This window comes from Salvelinus namaycush, chromosome 1 (assembly GCF_016432855.1).
Source record: "Salvelinus namaycush isolate Seneca chromosome 1, SaNama_1.0, whole genome shotgun sequence".
NCBI lineage: Eukaryota > Metazoa > Chordata > Actinopteri > Salmoniformes > Salmonidae > Salvelinus > Salvelinus namaycush.
In genome coordinates, this window is record NC_052307.1 from 49,993,635 (window position 1) to 50,008,228 (window position 14,594).

Consider the following 14,594-nt stretch of genomic DNA (forward strand, 5'->3'; position numbering starts at 1 on the left):
AGCTTGCTAGCTACTTCCGGAAAGAAATGAGAGAACAGGTCACTAACCATTTTACTCACCCTAGCAGAGCTGGTTGTTTTTACAATTTACGCTTAAAAAAAAACGTTTACTGACACAGGCAATATTCAACAGGTGTTGAGCATTCGTACATTCATCAGTTGTTCTGCGCTCTGGCACACTCAAACGAGAATGCTCTGAAATTGGAGTAGATTGTCAGAGCGAATTTACCAGCTATGTCTATCAACAGTTGTCGCAGTGACATTCTATTGAAATGGTTGTTTGCATAGGAGCCTTTTAAGAATGTTTTATTTAACCTTTTATTTAACTAGGCAAGTTAGTTAATAAGAACAAATTCTTATTTGTGATGACGGCCTACCTCCCCGGCCAAACCCTCCCCTAACCCGGACAGCGCTGGGCCAATTGTGCGCCACCCTATGGGATTCCCGATCACGGTTGGTTGTGACACAGCCTGGGAACGAACCAGGGACTGTAGTGACGCCTCTAGCAATGCAGTGCTTTAGAACACTGCGCCACTCGGGAAGCCATGTAGCTAGCTAGCTAGGTAAACAATGAACCATAATCATGACGTTATTTCCCTGCATGAATCTGCAGGTAGCTAACCAACCAGTTTCAATGTTAGCTAACTAACATTAGACTATAACTAGCAAAGCAAATGGCTCTGACATACGAATAATACGATCATACACGTAACGTTACCTAGCGAGCCAGCCAGCTAACGTTAGCTAGCTAGCTAACAGTACACTTTAACTTGAAATAAAACAACTTTCTGTCAAAATTAGAAACGTGTAATATCTGAATGTAGCTAGCTAGACGATCTTACCTGTATATATCATGGATAGACGCTTCTCCATGTCACTTATGCCATGGTTGCCCTTAGTTTAAAGATGTAATCCGGAGACAGGTGTTTTCTCCATTAGTTATCATACTCTAATTCCACTGATTTTCAAAACAAGGTTCTCCAGAAAGTGGAGAGTAACACATATGCAGTTCTACTACACGATATATTTGTAAAATAACCGCTTTAGACAGGATTATCCATACATACTGACCAGCTCAAATAGACAGAACTCATCTCACGGCACATCCAGCTCACTCATTATCTCAGCCAATCGTGGTTAGCGGGAAGATTGTTGTTCATTTTTCTGTGGCTAAACGAACTAGGCTCGTAATTTAACAAATGTATTTGTATTTACAGATGGCATACACGTTTGTTATTAAGGCACATGAAAGTGAAAAAAAAAATTCTACTTGCATTTTATGTTCAAATAGCTCTCCTGTGTAGTAGTGACCCACGACATGCGCCTAGTTTCCTGAAACAAGTCACATATGGCAAAAGATCCTGTGGTCTGATGAGACAAATTTTACAATTTGGCCTGAATGCAAAGCACTATGTCTGGAGAAAACCAGACACAGCTCATCACCCGTCTAACACCATCCCTATTGTGAAGGATGGTGGTGGCAGCATCATGCTATGGGGATGCTTTTCAGGCGCAGGGACTGGGAGACTGGTAAGGATAGAGGGAACAATGAATGAATGGAGCCAAATACAGGCAAATCCTTGATGAGAACCTGCTTCAGGGTGCATATGACCTTAGATTGGGAGTCCCATAGGGCGGCGCACAATTGACCCAGCGTAGTCCGAGTTTGGCCAGTGTAGGCCATCATTGTAAATAAGAATTTGTTCTTATCTGACTTGCCTAGTTAAATAAAGGTTACATTTAAATAAAGGTTACATTTTAAAAATCTTTACTTTTACTCAAGTATGACAATTGGGTACATTTTCCACCACTGAGCAAAACTACCAAAACTCTTTCTGATGGTAAACCTGAGCAATTGAAAAAAAATCTAAATGATGTTGCCCTTGGTCTGGGATTTTGGAGAATATTTAAGTCCAAATAGCGCTCCTGTTTAACAGTTCGGACAATATTTCCTCTTTGTGGCTGGCTCAGCTAGCAGAGAGATTTACTGACATAGGCCATTGTAGGAAGAGGATAATACTGTTTTTGATTTCATTTTACTGCTGGCCTTCTGTTAACTACAGCTTGCCCAGTGGATACCTAACCCACACACGCTCAAAGGAACACCAAGATGCCCTGGTGTACTCAATCACAGAAACCAGGACAAGGGTTTCACCCAATGACTCATGTTTATTTATTTGACCTTTATTTAACTAGGCAAGTCAGCTAAGAGCAAATTCTTATTTACAATGACGGCCTACCCCGGCCAAAGCCTGACCCGGACTCCCAATCACAGCTGTTTGTGATACAGCCTGGAATCGAACCAGTGTCTTTAGTGACGCCTCTAGCACTGAGATGCAGTGTCTTAGACCGCTGCTCCAGCCGGGAGCCCATGTAATGGCTGCTATCTCTAAGACATATTTTATTGTTGATGAATATGTGAATCAAGTTGAACATTTTATCTGAAATATTGCAATGTTTCCATCATTACACCCCAACAACTACAGTATTCCTAACATTTGACCAGAGCCCTATGACCTGTATAGTACACTACTTTTGAATGGGCTGCCATTTGGGAGGCAGGCACTGCATTCCCTGGTCAACATAGTGTACAATACAGGGAATAGGGTGCCATTTGGGAGGCAGATACTGCATTCACTGGGCCTGAACTTCATCAATGAAACATACTGTGCCTTGTCAACTGCTCTGCCGCAGGATTCAACAAACGATCTGCCTGCTTCTCAAATGCCGCTACCACTCAATGACATAATTCCACTGCAAGCAAGCCACTAACTATGTTTCCATCCACTGTTTTTATCGGAGTAAAGTCATATAATTTTTTAAAATGCCAACAGATAATTTTTGTTCCACATGGTGGGACCTATATTGTCGGTAAAATTAATTTGCAGTGGAAATGCCTTTAGGCGCAAATTTTGATATAATAACCATCATATTGAAGTAAACTTGGAGTCACATGATGATATGTTGTGTGGTCCTCCCTAGGGCTGTGGCGGTCATTTTGTCAGCCAGGAAATGTCAAGCAAATAATTGCTGGTCTCACGACAATTAACCATTAATCAGCATAAACATGTTTAGCATCTTCTGGCTTCCACGCATAGCCTACAATCCACTGATGAAGACCTTTGGAACATCTACATTTTAAAAAGTCTAATAAATCCATTTCATATAGCCTACACCATCACAATAAATTAATTATTTATTTTAAACAGGTCTAAAGAAACATGATATGAAGAAAATGTAGTCTATTTCTGTCACGCTCTGACCTTAGATATCTATGTTTTCTTTATATTTTGGTTAGGTCAGGGTGTGACGAGGGTGGGTATGCTAGTTTTTGTATTGTCTAGGGTTTTTGTAGTTCTAGGGATTTTGTAGGTCTAGGTATTTGTATGTCTATGGTGGCCTGAAATTGTTCCCAATCAGAGGAAGCTGTTTATCGTTGTCTCTGATTGGGGATCATATTTAGGTAGCCATTTTCCCTTTTGTGTTCGTGGGTTCTTGTTCTATGTTTAGTTGCCTGTCTGCACTATTCATATTTGCTTCACGGTTCGTTTTGTTGTTTTGTTAGTATGTTCAGTGTTCATTCTTTTAATAAATATAGAATGTACGCATACAACACTGCGCCTTGGTCCGATTCATACGACGAACGTGACAGAAGAACCCACCACAAAAGGAACAAGCAGCGTGTTAATGAGGAGCGGACATCCTGGACCCGGGAGAAAGATGAGTGGAGGACATCCTGGACCTGGGAGGAGGTAATGGCAGGGGACAAGACCTTGCCATGGAAGCAGGTGGAGATAGCGCAGGAGGAACGGCGACGATACGAGGGGACACGGTTAGCACGGAAGCCCGAGAGGCAGCCCCATAACATCCTGATTTGGCACATTCAATACTTATGTATGGCATTTGGACATTTCTCATGCCATTTGGCCATGGTTCACTGACTTTTGACTTCCTATGGTCATATATTGCAAATGGACAAAACATAGGCCTTATGGACAAACTCAATAAAATAAGACAAATGTATGTTCATATGGTTGTTATGTATTATAGACAAAAACATATTTTTTTAAATTCTAAAAATGGTCCAGAAAGCACTTTATTAAAAGGAGTTGTATTTTTTTCATTTAAAATTTATTTTAAATTTGACCCTTGGGTCTTGACTTTATGTCCATTTGCAATATGAAAATTTACAATAGAGCGCGCTCGCCATCTTTGGGATTTTTGCTGTATGACACTTGGCATTTGCCATAGGCCAGGTGCCATAAGCTTTGAATGAACTGCCATCCATTTGAGTGGTATTTGCGATCGTGTATATGTTTTTCCCAATGGCAATAAGTTGCTATTCATTTTTATCCATTTCATGGGGATCTTCTCTTACCCTAATTTTATCATTAAGTTTCCAGGTAAAGAACAGATGAAATGCGTCCTGAGAACATTCTTGCAACTTAATGTGAATGTTTTGTACAAACATTGTACAAATCACGACCTATCACGGCTGTTAAAAGAAGAGGACCAAGGTGCAGCGTGAGCGTACATTTTCTTTACTTGAATAAAAATGACGCCGAACAAAACAATAAACAATACAAAAACAAACCGTGAAGCTAAAGGCTACGTGCACTAAACAAAGTCAACTTCCCACAAAGACAGGTGGAAAAAAGGGCTACCTAAGTATGGTTCTCAATTAGAGACAACGATAGACAGCCGCCTCTGATTGAGAACCACACCCGGCCAAACACAAAGAAATAGAAAACATAGAAATAAAGAAACTAGAATGCCCACCCTAGTCACACCCTGGCCTAACCAAAATAGATAATAAAAGCCTCTCTATGGCCAGGGCGTGACAGTACCCCCCCCAAAGGTGCGGACTCCGGCCGCAAAACCTGACTCTAAAGGGGAGGGTCTGGGTGGGCTTCCTTTACGGCGGCGGCTCTGGTGCGGGACGTAGACCCCCCTCCGCTTTTAGCTCCCCCCACTTTGGTGGCGCTTCTGGTGCGGGGACCCTCGCCGCCGACCCCGGACTGGGCACCCTCGTTGCTGGCCCCGGACTGTGCACCCTCGTTGCGGGCCCCGGACTGGGCACCCTCGTTGCGGGCCCCGGACTGGGCACCCTCGTTGCGGGCCCCGGACTGGGCACCCTCGATGGCGACTCCGGACTGGAGGCCTTCGCTGGAGGCTCCGGACTGGAGGCCGTCGCTGGAGGCTCCGGACTGGCTCGTGGAGCAGGCACCGGACTCACCAGGCTGGGGAGACCTACTGGAGGCCTGGTCCATGGAGGAGGCACAGGATGAACCAGGCTGAGGAGACCTACTGGAGGCCTGGTCCTTGGAGGAGGCACAGGTCGAACCGGGCTGTAGGGGAGCACTGGAGCTCTGGTGCTTAGCACTTACACTGCTCCTCTTGGCTGCATGACCACTTTAGCCCATCACTTGCGGGGAGCTGAAAGAGGCCGCACTGGGTTCTCCTGGCGAACTGGGGAAACCGTGCGTAGAGCCGGCGCAAGACTCACCGGGCTGTGGAGTTGCACTGGAGGTCTGGAGCGCCAAGCTGGCACAAGACGTGCAGGGCTGGGGAGGCGCACAGGAGGCTTAGTGCGTGGGGCTTGCACAGTCTTCACCAGACGGCTAGCACTCACTTCAGGACGAGTATGGAGAGCAGACTCAGGTGACATCAAACCGAGGACACGCTCCGTAGGGCGAATGTCGTGCCTCATGCACCAACACAGCAGCTCTCTCATAGCTCTCTCCTCCAATCTCCCCATCAACTCCTTCACTGTCTCTGCTTCACTACCTTCGCTCCCCTCCAAGTTCACCCCGACTGGCTCTGGTTCCATCCTCGGCTCCGCCTCTCCTGGCCACGCTGCTTGGTCCTTTGTTGGTGGGAAGTTCTGTCACGGCTGTTAAAAGAAGAGGACCAAGATGCAGCGTGTTGAGCATACATTTTCTTTATTTTAACCTCTAATTCCTCCCAAACCCGGATCCGGGAGCACCCCCATCAGTAAAAAAGCTGACTAGCATAGCCTAGCATAGTGTCACAAGTAAATACTAACACCTGGTCCCGTGTGGCTCAGTTGGTAGAGCATGGCGCTTGCAACGCCAGTGGGTTCATTTCCCACGGGGGACCAGGATGAATATGTATGAACTTTCCAATTTGTAAGTCGCTCTGGATAAGAGCGTCTGCTAAATGACTTAAATGTAATCTAAATATCATTAAATCACAAGTCCAAGACACCAGATGAAAGATACACATCTTGTGAATCCAGCCATCATTTCTGATTTTTAAAATGTTTTACAGGGAAGACACAATATGTAAATCTATTAGCTAACCACGTTAGCAAAAGACACCACTTTTTTTACTCCACCAGTTTTTTACTCCATCAGTAGCTATCACAAATTCGACCAAATAAAGATATAAATAGCCACTAACCAAGAAACAACTTCATCAGATGACAGTCTGATAACATATTTATTGTATAGCATATGTTTTGTTAGAAAAATTTGCATATTTCAGGTATAAATCATAGTTTACCATTGCAGCCACCATCACAACTCTCACCAAAGCGACTAGAATAACTACAGAGAGCAACGTGTATTACCTAATTACTCATCATAAAACATTTCTTAAAAATACACAGCGTACAGCAATTGAAAGACACAGATCTTGTGAATCCAGACAATATTTCAGATTTTCTAAGTGTTTTACAGCGAAAACACAATATAGCGTTATATTAGCTTACCACAATAGCAAACATCACAACAGCATTGATTCAAGCCAAACATAGCGATAACGTATAAACCACCAAAAGATATTAATTTTTTCACTAACCTTCTCAGAATTCTTCAGATAACAGTCCTATAACATCATATTACACAATGCATATAGAGTTTGTTCGAAAATGTGCATATTTAGCGGCACAAATCGTGGTTATACAATGTGATTAGTGGCCAAAACTTCAAGCAATCTGTCCGGCCCCATCTTGGAGAGGCACCTATTCTAATCGAAAACTATTCATAAACTTGACTAAAAAATACAAGTTGGACAGCAAATGAAAGATAAATTAGTTCTTAATGCAATCGCTGTGTTAGATTTTTAAAATTAACGTTACTGCGCAATACAGCGTGCGCTAAAGCGAGACCGCACCATAATTCATGGCGGAATTATTATTTGACATTTGTCAACATAAGTACGACTTAACAGCATAAAGACTGCTTACTATTAGCTGAGCTTCCATCAGAATCTTGGGCAAGGTGTCCTTTCTCCAGAACAATCGTCTTTGGGTTGAAAGATGTCCTCTTGTCCTGTCGAAATAGCCGCTAACGTTAGCCACCCACTGGAGAGGTGTCCAACTCGTGAAAGTGCATCACAAAGAAATCCAGGAAAATTGCAATAAACTGCTATAAACTGCTATAAGTCGGTTTAAATTAACTACCTTATGATGTCTTTAACACCTATAACGAATAAAAACATGACCGGAGATATAGAACTACTAAAACGAAAGCGTTTGCAGGACGCCATTGTGATGTCTTCTTGCGCCAGGCGCACCGTTGAAAAGGACGGTACTTCCGTTCCACGGTCTTATATAGGGCCACAGATTGCGCAATCCACTCCATTAAAATTCTCCCCGCTTACTGACATCTAGAGGAAGACGTATGCAGTGCATGTAGCCCGATGGCTTACATGGGGACTTATAAACTGACCTCAGAACAGGGACCTCGATTTCTGAAATCTCACTCCCTGACAGGAAATGTGCTGCAGAATGAGTTCTGTTTCACTCAGAGAAATAATTCAAACGGTTTTAGAAACTAGAGAGTGTTTTCTATCCAATAGGAATAATAATATGCATATTGTACGAGCAAGAATTGAGTACGAGGCAGTTTAATTTGGGAACGAAATTATTACATAGTGCAAATAGCACCCCCTATTGCCAAGAGGTTTAATACAAATGACGCCGAACAAAACAATGAACACTACAAAAACAAACCGTGAAGCTAAAGGCTATGTGCCCTAAACAAAGTCAACTTCCCAAAAAGACAGGTGGAAAAAAGGGCTACCTAAGTATGGTTCTCAATCAGAGACAACGATAGACAGCTGCCTCTGATTGAGAACCACACCCGGCCAAACACAAAGAAATAGAAAACATAGAAATAAAGAAACTAGAATGCCCACCCTAGTCACACCCTGGCCTAACCAAAATAGAGAATAAAAGCCTCTCTATGGCCAGGGCGCGACATCACCAGAACAACTGGAGATTTGTTGTGTTATGAGAGCATTTGCCACTACCTAATGAATGTTCTATGAATCTTCACAGAACCAATTTTGGTTTGCTGGGTAGGCATCTTTCATTTTCACTAAACTCTGTAACAAAAGCACCAAAATTAATATTGCCTGGGTATTTGAAAGTATGTGCATTGCACAATACAAGAAAATTTGATTTTAAGAGATGAATCTGCCAGCATAGTTTGATGGTATATTTGTTTCCTTTATAGTGACTAATTAGTAGACGTAGACTCATCACACACATAACAACGAGAATATTACACTCCCTAGGGCTTGGAGTCCTGTCCACGCCGTGCATACATGCCATAATCACTGAATAAACGTACTTGTTTCAATGTCAGCGCATGGCTTGTGTCGATGCAGGTAACCTGACAATATACACACTGCACATATTGGTTGCATCCCACATGACAATCAATTCTATACATAGGGCTCTGATCAAAAGTAGTGCACTATCAGAGCCCCGTGCGCAAAAGTAGCGCACAGTAGGGAACAGGGTGCCATTTGGGATGTGATATTACCTGCACTGGAGAAGCTCGGAGCGTGATTAATGGTATCCAACAAGGACAGCTCCCAGGAGGAAGATGGGTTGGAGTGCTTATAAGAAGCCCTCAGTATCCCAGGGGGCGAGATGGAGGGAGAGATTGATCGAGTTAGAGGTAAGGGAAGAGAGCGAGGAGACGGACACATGTCAGGGGTTTATGGATTGAATGTAGACTAACAGCGTGAAGTCCCGAAAAAAATACACATTCATGAGGACCTGACTAGGATTTAGCTGGTTAATAATAAAGAAATCCGCCTGATTCAATTAATCTTATCTTCATTATCATAGACCTTTTCTGTTGTGAAAAATACTGCATCTGATTATCTGCAAAAAAAGAGCAAAGGCTATGTAAGAGATTATGATTCGTAACAAATAGGCTATGTAATTACATGTAGCCTACTTGTTAGAATCCCAACTCTTATTACTGGTCCCCAGCGTCACCTCCAGAATTGGAGGTGTCTATCGTCACTGAAAGGGGGAGGATTAAGGTTCATTTTCGCCGCGCAAACATATCGTCTACAGATTAATTTGAATCCAAGAGGATGGCTAATGTGGTCTTCGTCAAGATTTGTGAATAATATCGCCTATTGAATAGATGGCAATAGTATTTAGAGTAAATTCAATATAATTTACGTGCGCGCCGAAAGAACCCCTATTTCCTTGATGTGGAACGCTCCGAGCCGCTGCACCCAGCAACCGGGAGACGAGCGCAGTTTGCAGACAGACTCGAGCAAGTGGATTGCCAGCGAAGCGATCGACGGCGGATATTTTTGAGGAAACTGTACAGTTCAACTTCACACAAATGGATATTTACGTGGCTTTGTTATCCGTAGTGCTCATTGCGAAACCAGGTAGGTGTCACACTGGGACATATGCAGTTAGTTTACATATTGTTTTAGGTATCATTATCAGCTCTGTCAGCAATAGCTTTTTAATGCGCACCCACCCTCTCCTTCTCCATAGCCTAATTAGCAACTTGCGCGCAAGCTTCCCGATCGTTATTTTGTCTCTCGTAGATTTTTTTATTAATCAATGAATTGTTTTATCAATATGCCCCTCATCGATTTTTTTTTATAAATCACATGTTTTTAAAATTCGTTTTATAGTACAGATAAATAGCATAGTTATCATCTCCAAAATCGTAGGGTTTGTTGTTGTGTCAGACCACATCTGTATTACGCGCAAAAGTCCCTAGAGAAATGACAGGTGTCGCACAGGTTGATGCAGCAGTCAATGTATTCCCACGCGACAATAAGCCTAACATTTGGATTATGTAGACTTTCATTTAAAATGATCTGTCATTATATGGTATCTGATGTCTAGTGCCATGCAATTTACGCGTTTTGTCTCTGATATGATTGCCACTGTACCTTGGTGAAGGTGCTTTGAAATCGCATGGATTCAATCCCCATGTATTTGACTGTGTTGCAGTTCGTTGTATCATGCAGACGCTGAAGTTTGATTCTCAAACTCAATCATTAAAGAAGTGCCTTGCTGATATACGTTATACAGATCATATGGGTGGGAGGATGTGTGATAGTAACTGTGCACCCAATGTGTGACAATGTCTAAAGAATATTTCCCCCCTACAGTTATCGGCTTTGGAATAGATCCCGATTACCAGATAGATATCATCAATGAACTTGACTTCGCAAATGCAATTTATGGAATTACCCAAGTGGCAGGGCTTCACAACAATAGCAAAGCCTTCTTATTTCGAGGTAATGTATACTTCCTTTCTCTATTTGTGAATGAATTGATTGCTAGATCACTGTTTGATTTATCAGTGAATTGCAGAAATGTGTTTTAATTTGGCGTGGAATCCTGAGAACGTTTGATAAACTAATTTCATTTGTAAAATGTAGGTTACCCAAGCTTGGTTGTAGGATTATCCAGAATATGTTAGGTAAAATGTTGGTAACAGATTGTGAACTAATCATCATCACATCACCAATGTATTGTAACAATCCTCACGATATGAGCCATATTACAATTCCTAACAAGTGGCCCAATGTGTAGGGTGCTTGCCTTTCACTGCACTGCCTCGCCGTTCGCTACATTGGTGTCAGAAGTTGGATGGCAGCCGAGAGGTCATCGTAACGAACAGCCCGGACATATGATGGGACTGAGTAGTCAAAATGCTTGGCTTGTTTGCCTTTGTATTTTGTATTTATTAGGGATCCCTATTAGCTCCTGCCAAGGCAGCAGCTACTCTTCATGCGGTCCAAACACATTAAGGCACTTACACATAAAACAAAAGATAAAACCGTACATCATATACCATTATTACCCAACTATATATCTACAATACAAAATGTACGTGTGTGTAGAGTGAGTGTGCTAGCGTGTGTGTGTGTGTATGCGTGTCTGAACCTGTGTGTGTGTCTCTTCATAGTCCCCGCTGTTACATAAGGTATATTTTTGTCTATTTTAATCTGATTCTACTGCTTGCATTAGTTACTTGATGGGGAATAGAGTTCCATGTAGCCATGTCTCTATGTAGTACTGTGCGCCTCCCATATCCTGGTCTTGACTTGGGGATTGTGAAGAGACCTCTGGTGGCATGTCTTGTGTGGCATGCATGGGTGTCCGAGCAGTGTGCTAGTAGTTTAAACAGACAGCTCGATGCATTCAGCTTGTCAACATTTCTTACAAAAACAAGTAGTGATGAAGTCAATCTCTCCTCCACTTTGAGCAATGAGAGATTGACATGCTAGCTCTCAGTGTACATTTAAGGGCCAGCAGTGCTGCCCAGTGCTGCCCTCAGTCATTTTCCATCCAAGTTGTCAGACCCCGGTGGCTTGTCATTGTTGATAGAAATAAATAAAACAATTCACCTCTTCCACACTCACTTTATGGAATTCAAACTTACAACGCTTTCATAATTTGGTTAGTTACACTTGGATGTGTATTGTCGGTGTTTGTTGCTGGCATGTCATGCCTAAATTTGCTAATCTTGCCAATTAAAAAATTATTAAAGTAGTTGGCAATATCAGTGGGGTTTGTGATGAATGAGTCATTTGATTCAACAAATGATGCAGCTGAGTTTGCATTTTTGCCCAAAATGTAATTTAATGTGATCCAACACTTTTTACCATCCTTCTTTATAAAATGTATCTTTGTTTCATAGTATATTTTCTTCTTCTTTTTATTCAGATTAGTCACATGACTTCTCAATTTGCAGTACGTTTGCTAATCAGTTGTGCAGCCAGACTTATATGCCATTCCTTTTGCCTCATCCCTCTCAACCATACACTTTTTCAATTCCTCATCAATACAAGGGGATGTAACAGTTTTGTAAATGTAATAAGCATTTTCATAAATGTGTCAAGTGCAGTGTCTGGTTGCTCCTCATTACACACCACAGACCAACAAATATTATTTACATCAATAACATAGGAATCATTACACAACATATTGTATGACCTCTTATACACTATATTAGGCCCAGCCTTTGGAACTTTGGTTTTCCTAGATATGGCTACTATATTGTGATCACTACATCCAATGGATTTGGATACTGCTTTAAATAAATTTTCTGCAGCATTATTATAGATGTGATCAATACATGTTGATGATTTCATTTCTGTGCTGTTTGTAGCTACCCTGGTAGGTTTGCTGATAACCTGAACCAGGTTGCAGGCACTGGTTACAGTTTGAAGCTTTTTCTTAAGTGGGCAGCTTAATGAAAGCTAGTCAATATTGAAATCACCCAGAAGATATACCTCTCTGTTGATATCACATACATTATCAAGCATTTCACACATACCGTATTATCCAGATACTTACTGTTATCACTTGGTGGTCTATTGCAGCTTCCCTCAAGAATGCGCTTTAGGCGAGGCAGATGAACCAGTAGCCGTATTACTTCAACAGTATTTAACATGATATCCCCTATAAGCTTTAAAGGAATGTAGTTCTGAATATAGACCACAACACTGTCCCATTGGAATTTCTGTCTTTTCTGTAGCTGTTTCAAACATGTATTGCTACCACTGGTATCATCAAAGGTATTACCTAAGTGAGTTCTGACCTCACGTGCATAAAACAACTCTCGCTGGGGCGACCGTTTGAGATATTTGGAACTCACGAATGAAAAGGTTAACCAGGCCTCCTATTCAGACTTCAGTTTGTTAAGAATAGAAACAGAAACGGTCTCCTTTACCTAGAGCTAACAGCAGGATCACACCTTCTGGTTTCACACTGTTATTCTTATTATTGTGTGTGTCTGTGACAGCAGGATCACACCTGGTATGTTATGGTGTTATTCTTGGTGTTGAACAAGGAAGCTCCGGGGAGCATCGTTCTGATAATTACTCTCCATTTAATTTGTCCCCGGCAGCAGATGCTAATCCCCACCTGGTTCGCTGTGGCTCAGCCGAGATGGGTTGAAATACTATCTTAAATTGTTCAAATACTGCTACAGTTTACTTGAGAATGCAAGATGGGCGGGTTTGCACATTCACAACTATTATATTGGTTCCATTGTGCATTGCAAGATTAATCAAGCCCAGCTAAAGTATTTAAAATTATTTTAAATAGTATTTGAACTCAGGTCTGTGGCGCAACAGTGTACGATTGGTGCTGCTTTGCTCCATCCAATCAAAATAAGTTCATTACAACCAGAAGCTGGGTGAAGTGACGTCATTATGATGTAATTTCAACCTGTTTTGTAAACTGAATTCCTGCTTAGTCTCAAAGAATTGGATTGGCGCAATATTAATGTGACTTTTTCACTATCTAATTGTCACGTTCCTGACCTGTTTTCTGTTAGTTTTGTATGTGTTAGTTGGTCAGGACGTGAGTTTGGGTGGGCAGTCTATGTTTTCTGTTTCTATGTTGGTTTAAGGGTGACCTGATATGGCTCTCAATTAGAGGCAGGTGGTTTTCATTTCCTCTGATTGAGAGTCATATTAAGGTAGGTGTTTTCACACTGTTTGTTGTGGGTGGTTGTCTCCTGTGTCTGTGTTATGTTACGCCACATGGGACTGTTTCGGTTTTGTTTGTTCGTTTGTTCGGTTTATGTAGTCTGTTCCTGTTTTCATGCGTTCTTCGTTATACGTAAGTTCTTATGTTCAGGTGCGTCTACGTCGTTTGTTGTTTTGTAGTTAATCAAGTATAGTTCGTTTTGTGTCTTGTTTAAATAAATAATATGTCATCACACAACGCTGCAGTTTGGTTCAATCCCTGCTCCTCCTCTTCGGATGAAGAGGAGGAGGAAAGCCGTTACACTAATCATAGCATGGGGTTGTTCAATGACTGCCATTTTTTGTTGTTGATTAAATCTATCACTTCATGTTTTCAATTCAGAGAGACAAATAATCATGTTGTTTTGTAAAACTCTATATATCTGACTCACGCTCAAGGAAATAAGTGGAACACAGTCAAATGTAACAAAAAACTACATATTTAATAAAGAACTGTAAAAATTCTACATTTGTGACAAAAATCTACAAAGTTATGTGAGATCTATATGTAAAACATTTACATTTCACATTATAGTCATTTAGCAGACGCTCTTATCCAGAGCAACTTACAGTTAGTGCATTCATTTTAAGATAACTAGGTGGGACAGCTACATATCAGAGTCAAATATACAGGATACAAAAATTCCATTCCAGCTAAACAATGGATATATAGCATTTAGCAAAAAAACTCATTTGAATTCATATCTAAAATCTATTAATTAAAAATGTAAGATCAGTAATACAGCCGGAAATGTATATACATCTTAGCCAAATACACGTGAAGTCGGAAGATTACATACACTTAAGTTG

At 41.5% G+C, this 14,594-nt stretch overlaps 1 protein-coding gene across 1 annotated transcript in view; it reads left to right on the plus strand.

Annotated features, from left to right (window-relative positions):
* The window catches only part of LOC120052026 (protein kinase C-binding protein NELL1-like), a 536,246-nt gene that overhangs the window by 47,203 nt on the left and 474,449 nt on the right, over positions 1–14,594 (plus strand). Inside the window, exon 3 of the mRNA XM_038998895.1 lies at positions 10,410–10,538. Within this exon, the coding sequence (XP_038854823.1) occupies positions 10,410–10,538 (129 nt within the window). The remainder of the gene's footprint in view (positions 1–10,409; positions 10,539–14,594) is intronic.